This window comes from Camelus bactrianus, chromosome 4 (genome assembly GCF_048773025.1).
Source record: "Camelus bactrianus isolate YW-2024 breed Bactrian camel chromosome 4, ASM4877302v1, whole genome shotgun sequence".
Lineage (NCBI taxonomy): Eukaryota > Metazoa > Chordata > Mammalia > Artiodactyla > Camelidae > Camelus > Camelus bactrianus.
The window spans coordinates 22,103,507-22,120,841 of NC_133542.1; the positions used below are offsets into that span (position 1 = coordinate 22,103,507).

The following is a 17,335-nucleotide window of genomic DNA, read 5'->3' on the forward strand; positions in this document are numbered from 1 at the left end:
GAACAAAAACATCCTAAAATCTGATGCTGAAGGTATCACACTCCCTGATTTCAAATAACACTATAAAGACATACGAATCAAAACAGCATGCTATTGGCAGAAAAACAGAAATATAGATCAATGGAACAGAAATGAGAGTCCAGAAATAAACTCTCACATATATGGACAATGAATTTATATCAAAGGAGTAAAGAGCATACAATGGATTCCTTTATAAAGGAGAGTATCTTCAATCAATGGTGTTGGGAAAACTGGACAACCACATGCAAAAGAATGAAACTAGATCACTATATTACACCATATACAAAAATTAACTCAAAATGGATTAAAGACTTGAATGTAAGAACTGAAACCATAAAAATCATAGAAGAAAATATAGGCAGTATATGTTCTGACATCAATCGTAGCAACATCTTTCTGGATATGTCTCCTAAGGCAAGGGAAACGAAAGCAAACAGGAACAAATGGGACTACATCAAACTAAAAACTTTCTGCACAGCGTAGGAAAACATCAACAAAAGACAACCAACCAAATGAGAGAAGATATTTGTAAATCATGTATATGATAAGTGGCTAATATCCAAAATATGTAAAGAACTCATACAACTCAACCACAACAAAACAAACAACTCATTTAAAAAATGGGCAGAGGATCTGAATGGATATTTTTCCCAAGAAAACATAAAGATGACCAACAGGCACATGAAAAGATGTTCAAGATCACTAATTATTACATAAATGCACATCAAAACCACAATGAAATAGTATCTTGTTACAAAACCAGACCCATTTGATCTATGCACAGCATGCCAAACACTGAGACACAAAGTTGTAGAGCAGAGAGCGTTTACTCTCGAGGCATCCAAGCAAAGAGAAGGGAGAACAAATCTCAAATCCACCTCCTCAAATACCAGGGGCTTGCAATACTTATGGGTAAGCCGAAGTTTGGGAAGCATGGGGAAAGGTAACTGGAGACAAGAAAAATGTGAGGTAACCGTCATTCTGCACAGGCACAACTAAACTATGTGCTCTTCCAAGGGACGCATGCTCTGAGGGTGGAGGTCTTGGCCCTCTGACGTCAGAGTCACTGATTGTACGTTCACGCATGCCCATTTGGAGGGCTGGTGATCCCATCCAGTCCGAACTGGCTTAAACGCTAACTGGACACAGCTGACTCCAAGTTCTGGCAAACACAGTTTAGGCTATGTGATGCTCAGAGGACAATTAAAGCAAGCTTGAGTGATGGCAGGCTACAGCTCATTATTTATTAAGCAAGTTCCAGTCTGATGGATCTAACTGATGACCACCCTCAGTATCAATCTCTTGCCCATTAGAATGGCTATTATCAAAAAGACAACAAATTAGTGTTGGCAAGGCTGTGAAGAAAAGGGAACCCTCGTGCACTTTTGGTGGGAAGGTAATCTGGTGCAATCACTATGGAAAACAGTATGGAATCAAAAAATTAAGAACAGAATTCCCAAATGATCCAGCACATAAACAAAGGACTTTTTTTTAAAAGTCTTACATTTATAAGTTACATATCTTGTCTTTTTTGTGATGACAATATTTTAAAATATAATAAACATAAATTTGCCTGCTTTTCCTATGATGTAAATATTTCTCTGTTAAAAATAAAGCACATTTCGTGGAGAAATCAGAGCTTTCATACACTGCAGGTGGAGATGTTAAAATGATGCAAGTGGCTTTTGAAAATAGTTTGGCAGTTCTTCAAAAAGTTAAATATAGAGTTACCATATGACCTAGCAATTCCATTATCTTTACATATACACTCAAACCCCATAAAGGCTATTTACTCAGCTTAAAAACAACACCTTCATTTTGTAAGTTTAGCACATAAAAAGATAGTAATATGCCAAAAATGGTACATGCCTGTGTTTACTCTTGTTTCTAAGGCAGTACAAATTATAAAATTATCCAAAGGGATAAGCCAAGCCCTCAGAAGAAAATGGTTCTCTTTATCTTTAGACTGAGAATAAATTGTTGATCTAGGCAAGATGCTTGAAGTACTAATTATTAAAAGATACTACCTCAGACTGTCAGAAAGTCAGCCTACTCTAAGTTCTAATCTGTCTCTTGTCTCCCTTCCTTCTGGCTTTCAGATCCTGACAACAGGGCCCAGGGTGGCTGCAGTCCCCTCTACGAAGCCTTCAAATTTTGACAACCTCCTCTTCTAAGGTGACAGCACTCTTCGGCAATTAATTACATACTGTCTTGTGTGAATTTTCCATGTGTTGATATAATGCCTCCCATCTAAATTTGAAACTTTTTGAGAAAATAACTATTTTGCCTATTTACTAGTACGAGAGCATTAAACACGGGGCTCTACATATCTGACATATAATATGTAAAGTATTTATTTAATATTAACTACATTATTTAAAAGTGACCTTGATATTCCTACCTATAGTAATAATTTTGCAATATAGTATACTAAAATTTCAGTCTCTCAGAAAAAAAGAAGTTTGAGAAAAAAAAGAGATAGGGAACTACCATTTTTTGAATGGCTGATAGTATGGCACTGATTAGCTTCATCAAGATAATGTTTAATTACTAATTAATCAAGAATGTGAGTTCAAGAAAAATGAAACTGAGTTGTCACCAGACCAGTCTTCAGATGTCACTTTATAAACAAAAATAGCATGTTTCTAAATAGCATGTTTCTAAAAAGTGCTGCAGTATAATTTTTAAAAGGACTAGAGGATAAGGATGATGATAATATATTCAAAGAGCACATAACTTTCACTTTGTAATTTCTAAACACCAAGCAAGGTGCTAAACATTTTACATCTGTTATCTGCATTCTAATTCTGACCCTAGAACTTCCTTGCTATACAAATGAGCAGTATCAGTTCTCTGAACCTCAGTTTTCTCATTTGTAAAATAGAAATGATGCTTAAGTGACCTATGTCATATGGTTGTCGTGGGGCTCATGTAAGAAGAGGCAAGCAAAGGTAGAAAAAGCATTGAAAAATCTATCAAGCATTATAAAAATTAAATGGATAACATTATTATTAAGAAAATCAACTTCTAAATCAATTATTTAAAAGTCAAGAGTATGAAAATGAATGTATGTATGTATATGTAGGACTGAAGCATTATGCTGTACACCAGAAATTGACACATTGTAAACAGACTATACTACAATTAAATAAATAAATAAAAAATTTTTTAAAAAGTAGTCAGAGGATTTTTCTCTATTTCATTAAAGGTGTCCAGTCACACCAACTCACAGTCCATCAAACACGGTGCACACAGGATTGTGTCTAAGTCTCTGGGAATCATCTCAGAAAGGCATGTATCCCTATCATCTTCAACAATATAAACAAAGCTGCATTTTATTTTTGAATATTTTTGGAATTCAAAGAAAAAATTTTCAACATCTAATGACAGTTTTATGACTAACTCAGATTTCTTGCCAAAAGTACTATTAATACTGTGATATAAGAGGAATAAAATGCAATATATTATGATAAACCCAAGCTTTTTTGATTTTTGTTCATTCTTAACTCATTTGATTTCACTAAAATGTCAGATAAACCAAAAGTGTTTACCATAAACATTATATCAAGGATTAACCATACTTAACTGACAGTGAAAAATCTTTACTTCTAGAAAGGAAGTTCTCATTTCATTAATTTCATGTTTTTCAGATAGAAAAGAAATAAAAACATAAATACTAAGATTACAAAAACAAAGTTAGTAAGGCAATGTAATGTGGCACTCAGCCCAGATGCTTCAGTACACATAGATGCTTGAGATATATTTACATGTAGGCTCCAAAGTATTTAAATTCAAGAATTACCCAACCATGTGGCTAGCACATTTAACCTAATGGTAAAAACATGCTATGATCTGAAACCAACCTTCCTGTTCTACAAGTTTCATTAATCTAATAGCTTTTCCACTAATTGTTTTAAAGCTTACACATCCAAAAGTCTTGCAAATAACTATATTTTTCAGATAAAAGCAATTCATATCCCAAAATTGTTTTTTACTTAACTACCTGTCTTTTACTAACCACTTCTTTACAATAACCAAACATTAAACATATGGCTCTATAGATCAGTCATTTGTTTTCCAGCAGATGGCATCTATTAATGGCTATGTTCATCTAACACCAAATATCCTCTACAACAAACAATCCTATGCAAAATTGTGGATTTTTCCCTCTCAGGTCCTTATCAACATAACTGAAAATTAAGTAATGTTAAAAAAAAAGAAAATAAGATAACATAAAATGAAAATATCTTTATTTGCATTGCAGCTTTGGGAAAAAAAGCACAAATATAGAATTAATTATAGTAAAATTTCCTAAAAATTTATAGGTTCTGTAATATGCACCATAATATCAATTTACGAAATATAAAACCCAAATGAATTGCTGTTGTGTATCCAATTACATTTTATGACAATTCAAATATGTACATAAATTATATAGGCAATGTGCCAATATATAATATTAATGTACTTTTAGGAATAATGAAAATGATATTTTCAATTTGCATATCCAGGGATCAAAGCCAGGAAGTTACACATTCTTCAGAGAAAAGTCTTCAGTGAGCTTCTCCTAAAACATTAGCATTTGTGATGACTGACTCCCTTACTTCAGAAAGTGAATTGCTATGCCTTCCTGACGACTTAGAATAAAGAAAATGAGTTCAAAATACTGATAGGACAGTTTGAATTCAGGAAGTGTGATGCCTCCCATTTTGTTCTTTTTTTCTCAGGATTACTTTTGGCTGTTTGGGGTCTTTTATGGTTCCACACCAATTTTAGAGTTGTTTCTTCTATTTCTGTAAAGAATGCCTTTGGTATTTTGATGGGGATTCTATCCAACCTGTAGATGGCTTTGGATTGTATGGTTATTGTTAACAATATTACTTCTTCCAATTCATGAACAAGGGATGTCTTTCCCTTTGTTTATGTCTTCTTCAGTTTTTTCAGCAAAGTCTTGTAGTTTTCATTGTCCAAATCTTTCACTTCTCTGGTTAAATTTATTCCTAAATATTTTATTGTTTTTGATGCTATTGGGAATGGGATTTTTTTTTAAATTTCTTTTTCAAATGCTTCCTAAGTGTAAAGGAATGCCACAAGTTTCTGTAAGTGTATTTTGTAATCTGCTATTTTACTAAAATCATCAGTTAATTACAACAGTTTTTTGATTGACTCTGGGATTTTCTATATATATATGATCATAGCTTCAACAAGCCATAGTAATGAAAACAATTTGGCACTGACACAAAAATAGACACTAGACCAATGGAAGTGACATATACAGCCAACTAACAGTCAATAAGATAGCCAAGGATACCCAGTGGGGAAAGGACAGTCTCTTCAACAAATGGTGCTGTGAAAACTGGATAAATACATGCAGAACAATGAAAATAGAAGCCTATTTCACACCACTCAAAAAATTAACTTGAAATGGATCAAAGATTTAAACATAAGACCTATACCATAAAACTCCTAAAGAAAACATAGGGAAGAAGCCCAAAGATATTGGTCTTGGCAGTGATATTTTGGATATGACACCAAAAGCATAACCATTACAAACAAAAATCAACAAATGGGACTACATCAAACTCAAAAGCTTCAGTGCTACAAAATTAACAATTAACAAAATGAAAAGGTAGTCTGCAGACCAGTAGAAAATTTTTACAAACCATATATCCAATAAGGGGTTAATATCCAAAATGTATGAAGAACTAACACAACTTAATAGCAAAAAAAAAAAAAAAAAAAAAAAAAAAAAGATTAAAAAATGGGCAAAAGAGCTAAATAGCCATTTTTCCAAAGAGGATATCAATATGGTCAATAGGCCCATCAGATGATGCTCAACATGACTGATCATAAGAGAAATGCAAATAAAAACCACAATGAGGTATCACCTCATACCTGTTAGGGCAGGTATCATCAAGAAGACAAGAGACAATAGGTGCTGGTGAAACCTTTATACACTTTTGGTGAGAATGTAAATTAGTCCAACCACTATGGAAAACAATATAGAGGTCCCTCTAAAAATTAAAAATAGACCTACCATATGATCCAAGAAATCCACTTCTGGGAATATACCCAAAAGAAGTGAAAACAGAAATTCAATGAGATGTATGTACTTCCATGTTTACTGCGGCATTATTCACAGTAGCCAAAATATGGCAACAACCCAAATGCTCGTCAACAAATGAATGGGTAAAAAAAAAAAAAAGTGTTATATATACACAATGGAATATTATACACCCATGAGAAAGGAGGATATCCTACCTTTTGTGATAACATGAATGGATCTTGAACACAGTATGCTAAGCAAGATAAGCCAGACAGAAAAAGACAACTATATGACATCACTTACACATGGAATCTAAAAAAAAAAATCAAACATAGAAAAAAAAAAACCCAAGAATAAAACAGTGGTTACCAAGTGATGAGGATTAGGGCTTAGAAGGCTGATGTGTTTAAGGGTACAAACTTAAAAGAAAGAGGTCTTAGATACAACACTAAAAGCACAATCCGTAAAAGAAAAAATCGATAAACTGGACTTCATAAAAACTTAAAACATTTGCTCTGCAAAAGGACATTTAAAAGAATAGGGGAGAATACTTGCAAATCACTTGCATCCAGAATATATAAAAAACTCTTGAAATTCAGCAACAAAACAAGCAACCTAGTTACAAAGTAGGCAAAAGATATGAACAGATAATTCACCAAAGAAGATATTCAGATGGCGAATAAGCAAATGAAAAAATGCTCAACATTATTATTAATTAGAGAAAACAGAAATTAAAATCACAATGACATACCACTACACACCTATTAGAATGGCTAAAAAGAAAAAGGAAAAATGATAAAACCACATGCTGGCACAGACGCAGAGCACTTCGAATTCTCTCACATAGTACTAAGAAGGCAAAATGGTACAGTCACTTGGGAAAACAATCTGACAGTTTCTTATAAACTCAAATATATACTTACCATATAACCCACAAATCAGACTCCTAAGTATTTACCCAAGAAAAATAAAAATTTATGATCACACAAAAACCTATCTATGAATGTTTAAAGCACCTTTAATCATAACTGTAAAAAAAAAAAAAAAAAACAACCAAAAGGCCCATCAGCAAGTATCTGGATAAATGGAATATTACTCAGCCCAAGATCACTCCTTTTTACTCAGCTGTAAAGAGGAGTGAGCTACTCTCAGAAGCAATGATGTGAACAATTCCCAAACATATTTTGTTAAGTGAAGAAAGACCCAAAAGGCTACATACTGTATAATTCCATTTATATAACATTCTGGAAAAGGCAAAACTATAGGGGGGCAACAAACTTTCAGTTCCCATATATAGTAAGTTGTTTTTTTCACAGGGGGGACTAGGGCTACTCAATGAGAAAAGTGAAGTCTTGAATAAATGGTCTAATGTGTCTAACATCAGACACAAAAATTAACTGGAGATGGATCACAGACCTAGACATAAAAGTTAAAACTATAAAACTCCTAGAAGAAATGATAGGTGATTATTTTCAATCTTGCAGTATAGAAAGATTGCTTACTGCATAAAAATAGTCAAAAGAGAAAAAGATTAGTAAGTTGAACTTCATCAGAATTTTAAAACATGAGGTCATCAAAAGAAACATTAAAAAATGAAAAGACAAATGAAATATTGAAAGAAAATATCTGTGGTACATACATATGACAAAGGAATTATATCCAGAATTTATAAGAAACTTTTACAAATCAATAATACAAATACAAACAACTCAAAGTTTTAAATGTACAAACATATTAAAAGACACTTCACAAAGACATATAAATGCAATAAGAACATGAAAAGTGTTCAACATCATAAATTACCAAGAAAACGTGAATTAGAACCACAATGAAATACATTTTCAAACAACCAGAATGACTAAAATTTAAAAGACTAACAATGCTAAATTTTGCAAAAGATGTAGAACAATGAAAACTCTTATACATTTATGGTAGAAATATAACATAATACAACCATTTTGGTAAAAAGTTTGATAGCTTTTTTTATACATATATGCCTATCCTATGACCTAGTAATTACACTCTCAACCAAGAGAAATGAAAAAATGTCAACAAAATAGTTAAATAATAATGTTTGTAGCAATTTTACTTACAATAGTCACAAACTGGAAACAACCCAAATACCCATCAATTCACCACAAACTATGGTATACTTTCAAAATGGAATACTACTTGACCATAAAAAATAATGAACTACTAATACACACAACATGGATGAGTATCAAGAAAAAATATGTTGGGTGTAATAAGCCAGCCACCAAAGACTATATACTGAATGAGCCCATTGAGAGAAAATTCAAGAACAAATGAAAGTAATCTATGATACAGGCATCAGAACAATGTTGCTTACGGGGAGTGGAAAATGACGGGAAGAGTGCACAAGAGAACTTTCTGGGCTAATGGAAATGTTTGTCTTAAATGGGGTAATGGTTATAGAGTGTTTACACTGATCAAAACATCAAATTGTACACTTAAGATCTGTTCACTATACCTTCAAAAAAATTAAACTGTTTAGGTCTTTTACCTCAGTAGTAGAAAATGCAGAACATATCACATGGCATCCTGCACACAATGAACAAAAGGCAACTTTTAGAGAGCGTAATAATTCACTGAAACTCAGAGAAAGGCTTAAATTAATACAGGGCCCATATGTTTGGGACAACAACATAGTCTTATTTTAGACAATCTGAAACTGCTTACTGGCAAACAAATATGGTTTCTTTTTTAAATTAAGACTTGCCAATGTAAACATGAGTGGTCCAAATAAAGAGGTTAAATACTGAATCAAGCATGGGAAGAACACATAACCTTCCAGTTCCTAGGTGCCTTGAGAACAAATGACCTACTATTAAATTCAATGCCAAAAAAGTATACACTATCATTGTCACTCCTGATTTGGCAGGGAAGACAGCTAACAATATAAAGTATGTTGACAATAATTTGTATAAGAAAAAAAATACGGTTATATTAACTACCCATAACTTCTGTTCTCAACTGAATCCAATATAGAAGATATATTACATCTCACAGTCAATTGTTTTGCAACAGAGTCCACAACTATAACTCTATTCTTACACAATGTTAGGAGGCGTAACAAATTTCAACCCAAAATCAGTTTAAATGATGGTTCATTTAACCAAATGATGGTTAACCCCTACAAATGGAATAAGCTGGATCAAAGTATATCTACACTAAAACTGACAATATTTTGCTAAAATTTCTTAACCTTCATTTTTAAAATAAAGAAAACACAATTTTAGTATTCAACTGATCCATGCATTCTGAGATGTTTTAACCAGAAATCTATCCATTTCCAAACTTAAGTGAAAGACAATTCTTAATATGCACACGTGCGCACACGTGCACACACACACGCACACGTGCACACACACACGTGGATGTGTGTATGTGTGTGTGTTTGCTTGATCCCATATGTGTGCACCTAACAAGCAAGTTCCATGTGGTTCTCTGAAGTTTCAACCAACTTGGCATTGGTACTAAGAGAAAGTACTGGAAAGTTAAAGACTGAGCATCCCATTTTTAAAGCTCTTTGTGGAAGTGGCATACCTGTGCCCTCCTCTGGACCTCCAGGAGGAGTTCCGAGTACTGCAGCTCCAGGTCCTTCTTTTGTTTGTGCCAGCAGCTCTCCTGGGCTTTGATCTGCTCTGCCACTTTGTTAAAGGTGTCTTCCTGCGTCTGCTGAAGCTCTCTCATTGTATCAGACTTGTTTTTACAGATGTACTCTAGATGACTTATCTAAATGGAGAAATGCAACACAGAATGAGATGTTCACAAACCAGTCCTCTGTATCACCTCCCCCAAAAGCCATTTCAGAATTTCCTACTATATTTTATCACTTAAGATCATATAAAAATTTTAAGTTAAAACAAAAACAAAGAAATTAAGGAATAGGAACTAGTAGGACAAAATTACATTTTAGCAGAAAATGGTGTCACATGTATGTATAGACGACAAATCTTTTCTTTTTCTTTAGTAAAGTGACTCGTTCTATAATCAATTTTACTGACAAAATTTAGAATATTCTTACTTCTAGAACCAAAGCTCAAGCTATTCAGATATCTCAATGTGAAAGGAAGTATTTAAATGAGATTTACAAATCTACAAATATGTTATATATAATAAAGCAGAATGTTCCAACCATTTTTTATTTCACAATTAAAACACTGGAAAGAAAATCATCATCATCTAACATGTAATGACAATTAATGATGTTTTGAAACTATGAAAACCTATTAAAACACAATACCATCACAGAGGGTTAATACATGTACTCACTTATCAGTAATTTTCAAACTCATGATACACACATTCACCATAAAGAACAGCATTTCCAGTTCTCACAGTTCATTTCTTCATTTCCTCAATCCTAATTCTCAGCGCCTGTGATTGTTTGCCAATCGGACGAGGTAAAATGCTCTCACTCTAAAACTGAGCTGAGATGCTCTTTCATTATTTCAAAAGATTAAAAAAGAAACTTAGGAATAGCTTTTCTCTTTTTTGTCCCTTATCAGCAAATGTCACTGCAATTAAGATCTGGAATATAGACCATGTAAATATAGTTCTGACCAGTTCAATAGACCTGGGATAAGAATCATGCCTTTAACAGTGGAATATGTTGTACTGCTAAGCCATTTTAATTTTCTATAACCAAAAGGAGATTTTTGGGATTTTTTTTTTGAAAGACTGAGTTCCTTATGGTAAAGAGACCATAAGTCTACTGTTTTCTCCTATAATATATCCTTCTTACATTCTGAAGCACTAGATGGGTTTTGTAACATACAGTTTGTTATATTAAAAGAAATGTCATAAACAAAATTTTTAAATTTTAAGTGCTTTCAAAGTAACAACTCATTATTTCCTGAGCAAAGAATTTTAAGATCATGTTTTTGAATAACTGTATCTTGTTTCTATTTTATGCTAACATAAAGAGTTGGTTTATTAATGTAAATGACTAAGTTCTTTGAATTGCTTCATCAGTAAGATTAATTTATTTTGTTTTAATTAGGTCCCTGTGGCTAATACTGGCTAGTAGTATTAGCATGTCCTGCACAGAAAGTGGAGCTTAGAGACTTCATACAGACTTCAGTCACATTTACATGCCCACAGCAATGGCATCAAACTGAGTTGTAGACAAGCCATAATTAATGGTACTGAATTATTAACACCCAAATTCTTTTTGAAATAAGATGAATGTCAGCCCCTCTTAATGATACTGTGATGTGGACAAATGTCACTGGATTTAATAGAGGTATCTGGTGCCTGAGGACAGTTACCTTCTCATTAGCCCTGTTGAGGTCTACGATCAGGGCATCAACATTCTCCTGCAAGACTGCACAAAGCTCAGACCAAGAGAATTTATCCAGCATGCCTTCTGGTTGTTTTATGAGCACAGAGCCTGCTATCAAGTGCTGATACAAGGTATGAAGGAAGGTTAGCTTCTCCTGTGAGAAAAAAAAGAAATTAATTCCAGTATATAAGCACTGTAAGAAGTAAAACACATAATACACATAGTGAAGAATTTATTTCAAAAATTCTGGAAAGGAAGTCAAATTTTCAAGTATCAGAATATTGTTATCTTGGTGACATTTTCACATTCAAAATAAAGCATGAGGTAGAAACTTGAAATTGCTTACACTTGGTTTGCAAAACCAAAATCTGAAGTCTAGAAACCAGAAGCCCTGGATTCTGACACCAGTTTTGCTACAACTGAGGACGTGATTCGAGTAAGCACCTTTCCAGGCCTCATCTTTCTCAGCTGTAACATAAAGCATCTGGACTAGTGGTTTGTAAGCCCTTTTAACTGGATGTCTAATATGGTAATTCTATAATTTCATATTTACATTTGTCAAAAAATATGTCATTTAAGTCAAAAAAACAATATAAAGAGAAGAGCATTACTCAACTCTGAAAGCTGACGAAAGTTATACCAACATGTACTTTACATGCACACAATTACTCCAGCTTTCCTCCTTCTCCAGAGATTCCAGTTTACTTACCACTTATAGGAAATCTATCCAAGCCCCTTAGGCAAAGCAGACAGTGATATGAAAGAGATGGAAGATGGGCTCCTTTGTTTTCTTCACTTAGAAGTTCAAACTGTATTTGGCACACTGGGCATATGTAGGTGTTTAAATATTTCAAAGTTAACAGTCCGAAAAAAAAATGAACATAGCTGCCCAAGACATACTTTTAAAACTAACCAATTAGAAATATGCAAAAAAAAAGTTCCTTAAAATTATATTGCTGTTGTTGTAACTAACCATCCATTGTTTAATGACCTAGAAACACTATACTGTAGAATTCAGTAAAAAGTTGATCCCATCTTTAACACACAAGGAGAGTTTACTGACTAAAATGCCAAATGGCTCTCTTTAGAAGGTATTTATTTCATCTATTAAGTCCCAAAGAATGGAACTCAAAACAAGGTAGTTGTGATGCTACAAAATGAACATTTTATGTAGATAAAATAAGTTCCCTCAAGATATTTTTATAGATCAGCAAGAAAACTTTTAAAAGAAGAAAATTAAGAGGAAAAAAATAGGAATTCTAATCTTTCAGATAAGAAAAACTGAATAAAGCATATGTAAAGGTTTTGTAATTAGAGACTGTGGTAAAAGTTTTCCAATATATATAAAAATGTGTATCTTTAAATCTCTCTATATGCCAATATATAACAATTTAAAAACCAAAAACTCTGAATATGTAGTTATATCCACAAACTTGAGTTAGGATATCAGAAAAGTCTTCATAAATATGCTATGCTTTTTTTAAAGCAATTAACAATGTCTTCTGCATTTCTGACTAAGCTGAGATGTTTAAAAAAATCTTATTAAATAAAACTAATCAAACACACTATTCAGGCACTAAAAATCTCTGCCCCCCCCCCCCACATTTAGAAAGTGGAGTTCATCCTAAACGGTGATTCATTGTGTCGCCATCATGTCCTTTTTGCTTGGGCTGTGATGAACCATGCATAATAATTATCCATTTGGCGTGAAAAGTGAATCTCAAGATCCAAAATCAATTCACACATGTTGAACCCAACCACAATGCTGTAGACATGCTGACTTTACAATACGGTCAGGCTTCTAGTTTCCTTTACTTTAATCACTATCTGATGTGTAGAACAATTCCAGCCCCTTCATGTGGACACAATTTAAATCCCAGACTGTAAGAAGAGTGGAAAGAATGTTTCCTTTCTACCCTCTTGGCATTCATGTTCGTATTTGTTAGAGTAATGGACTCAATATGCAGGACGGCTCAGATAAACCAGCTCCACTCTAGCTAGACTAGTTCTATATCCCACGGGTGAAAGAAAATATAAGATAACAATTCCACTCCCATGTGCTCATACAGAATATAAAAGTTTGTCATAATATTTTAAGAAGTCATTAATAAGTTAAAATGGATAGGCAACTCTCAAGGGCATTAATTTTGTGGGATTTGTATTTTTCTAAATTTTTATTAATATCCTATAATTATAAAGAGTAAGGAGACTATTAAAGTAGATACTATTCCTGTTTTGCAAAAGGAAACAAAGATGTGGAGACCAAGCTAAGTGGCCTGTCCGTCTTCACAGTTTGTAAATAGAAATACCTCTATCCAAGTCAATTCTTCCTGATTACAAAAAACATTCTTCCCACCAGGCCAGATTACAAAACTACTGAAATAAAAAAATAACTTTGTCATTGGCAAACAGGACTGTTAGGAGCATAGCTGCTTAAGATAGGATGGTCTAACAGTCAGAGAAAACTAGTTGTACAAATGATAAAAGAGTTAAACTATTTTCTTTCCCTCACAAAATAGGATGATACAAGAGTAATGCAATAACTGATTTTGCAACTGGCATGAATAGTTCAGAATGGCTCAGAAGAATTTTTTGAATTAAATCAAATAATAAAAATAGCCACCTGATGGATGTAAATTTCTAAAACTGAGATTAGTGCAAGGCCTTTCCTGACAGTCATCATGCCTCAGGTAATACCTCAGTGTCTTTATGAAAAGTCTGGGAAAGCTTCTGCAGCTCACTTTCAGACTGGGCTGCTCGCACCTTCTCCTTCTCCCAACAGTGCAGCACGTTTTGTAGTTCCACTTTTAAAGTGCTTATTAGAGCCTCTCTGTCTGCACATTTAGTGCGTAAATGACTCAACTCTTTATTGACATCAGCCAGTTTATCTTGAAGGTCCTGTTGGAGACACCAAATAAAGAGATTGTATGAATGCCAGCCAACAAAGGGGTGGGGGGGGGATAACAAATACAAAATACATAATGAAGACTTCCAAAGCTTTGACATAAAAGAATCACAAATCCAAGTGTGTGACTATAATACTAAAACATCAAGGTACATTATTGAAGGCATTTCCTAAGTATAAAATTTTAGCTCAAAAATTAGAAAATTTGTCATGTTTTAACATCTAAATATAAAATGTTAATAAGATAACTTGTTCCATAAAGCACTTTGAAACTTTTCCTTTCAGCTCACTATAAAAAAATCAACTTGGTAGCTCAAAAACTTCTAAATAACATGTAACGTTTTAAAAAGAAATTTCTTAAATTTACTATAAGAACATTTACTTCCCAATGACATTCCAAATACCAACAGAAATTTCAAATATGTGCCATAAAATTCTGCTGAACTACTTATTCCTTACTCTTAACAAATTCTATTCAAGTATGTCTATGGCAAACTCAACATGAACCAACACCAAAAAATTTCAATTTAGAGTTACCTCAGTGTAACTTTGCAAAGATGAAGTACATAAAACCAGTGCAAAAAATAAAATAAACTGTTGTCCTAGACCTTAGCCAGGTGTGGTCTCAGCCATCACTAGGCATGATGTACTAAAAACAATGAATGGCTCCACCCCAAAATGATGAAAACTAACTCCAAATACTGATGTGCTTATGTAAAATATGTTGAATATGTATCGAAGGCTAGATATCAGATCTTAAATCATTTTCTGAATCTATGGTATTATAATTAAACCTGGGAAGTGAATTTCTCCTTTAACCAAAACAATTTCCAATCAAGTTTTATTTTTTTAATGAAAAAAACATTCTTCTTACTTTGATCAATAATAAAAAAAATTTTTAATTATACCTAAACATACTTAATAAAAATAGAAAGATATATTTCTAGATATATCTACTTTAAAATAGTCCCAAAATAATTATATTTGTTTCTTAATACAAAAGGAAAAAGTTACTCTAAACTACAATACCTTTATATTTTTAGTGTGAGATTCTATCTTCTGTTTGGTAGAATCAAGTTCATTAGATGCCTTTTCCTTAGCATTACTCATGCTGCTTAGCTGATAAAAGAAAATGTAAGAAACTTTTAAGGTATTTTTCATGGATGGCTAATCTTTAAATGTTTTTTAATGCAATTACTTAAAGAAAAAAATTTTATAGTAATTAAGGGTCTTAAAAAATTATTTCTTTTGGTTAACTATGTAATTTCTGTCACGAGTTCACAGGCCTAAAAAGAAAAGAAGGCATTCGAGCTTAAAATGTCAGTGGTGTTATTGTGTTTTTACTAGATGTCTGGATAAAGGATTTCATTCTTACTATAAACAAATACAACTTTATTCTTAAAATCCTACTGGACCAAATTGCCAGAAGCAGTGGCATCTACACAGAAAGAAAAAAGGACAGGGCAGAAGACTGTTCTTTTTACATCATGAGGGTATTCACTGGTCTCTCTCTCCATATGACAACTTCAGGGTCGGTCACGTGCAGTCCTACTGGGAAGGCTTGTGGCAGGTCATCAGTTGGTCCTGCTCCGCTTGTGATTTATTTTCTTTGACAGTTCATTCTTCTTTCTGTCAGACTGCTCTTTTTGCTTTCTTTGCAGCCACCCCCTTGGTCTCCCCACTGCTGTCTCTGGCACTGGTTCACAACAAAGCGCATTACTAAGCCAAAGCCTGCTGAGTCGACTTTTCAACTGCGCTGAGGATCATGTGACATTCATCCTCCCAAATAACAATTCGCTGTGGGTAATATGTTCCTAGTTACCCTGCAGCTTCCAGACCTAGGCCTCAGAAGAGTTTCATAAACTACTAACAGTACAGGTTGTCTTGTCTCACTGGGAAAGACTTAGCAGTGTTTGTTCTTTATAGAACTTTAATTATTTCAGTGGTCACTTTTTTTTATACCGTTTGAACAATTACAGACAGTATTAAGAAGACTCACTTTTTCTTCTTTGTTCACCATAGGAAACTAAAGTAAAATAAGACTCTTCTGAAATGCGAAATATAAGGGTTTCATGGCCTTTGTATTACATGAAAGAAACAGATAAATAGACAGGTAAACACTAAATTCCATGCTATGTGGCTTGTCTTTCTTTGGTAGGAACAATTGCTTGTTGTTTTGCTAACTAATTGTATTTAATGTAGCTATTTCATATTCTCTAATTTGACAAGATGCAACTAAACAAACTCTTCAATTTTTAAAGCACAAATTCATAAAACATTTTAATACCCAAGAAAGTTATCAACCCACAAATTAAACAATACATAAGAGAAGATAAATAGAAGCACAAGCTTTCTCAGTCAGGAAACTAAGAACCTTCAGGCTACACCAAACAGATATTCATTTTTAAAAACTTCTAACAACACGTTACTCCCTTTAGAGAATGAAAACCAACTTTTCTCTTTCTTATTAAGACTTCTACAATTTATAGAATTCTTAACTCAAAATACTGACAAAATCTAAATTTCTACTATCTATTCCAAATTTCATAAAAACTTATTTAAATATAACATGCATTAACTAAGTGAGTTTCACAGTTTTTTATTAAATTAAAATAGATAAATTATGAAGACCAAGAAGTAACAGAGTCTTTATAATTTTGAAAATAATAGTGTAACAGAAGAGTTACAAAACCATAAGTGAGACACAACTATAGGCCACACTTAAAGAAAAAACAGTGACAGCAACTTATTATTTTTTGTGTCTGTGAAGCTGTCAAATCAACATTCCCAATATTTTTGACCTCTGTAACAAGCAAGTAATACGTACTGCTGCAGGCCGAAGGCTATGTGTGTGGAGCCAAACAGTGCAAGTGTTACCTCATTAGATGCATCTTCCAGCTTGTTCTGGTAATCTGTCAAGGTACGCCGCAAAGTCTCAAGGACAACAGAGAAGCTGGGAGGTTTATCTTTGTCCTTGTGGATGCCTAGAGGAAAATACAGGATGAAAATATACCGTTAAAGGAACAAAGAGACAAAAGCTAAGCAAACAGTAACA

At 33.3% G+C, this 17,335-nt stretch overlaps 1 protein-coding gene across 13 annotated transcripts in view; it reads right to left on the reverse strand.

Moving 5' to 3' along the window:
- Nucleotides 1-17,335, reverse strand: part of CCDC171 (coiled-coil domain containing 171) — a 388,533-nt gene that overhangs the window by 266,254 nt on the left and 104,944 nt on the right. For 12 of the 13 annotated variants that reach the window (XM_074361538.1, XM_074361540.1, XM_074361545.1 and 9 more), the window contains 5 exons: nucleotides 17,158-17,264; nucleotides 15,310-15,399; nucleotides 14,073-14,273; nucleotides 11,362-11,529; nucleotides 9,635-9,823 (listed from right to left, as the gene is read on the reverse strand). In XM_074361538.1, coding sequence (XP_074217639.1) covers nucleotides 9,635-9,823; nucleotides 11,362-11,529; nucleotides 14,073-14,273; nucleotides 15,310-15,399; nucleotides 17,158-17,264 — 755 coding nt within the window. The remainder of the gene's footprint in view (nucleotides 1-9,634; nucleotides 9,824-11,361; nucleotides 11,530-14,072; nucleotides 14,274-15,309; nucleotides 15,400-17,157; nucleotides 17,265-17,335) is intronic. The other variant, XM_074361539.1, reaches the window with a different exon arrangement.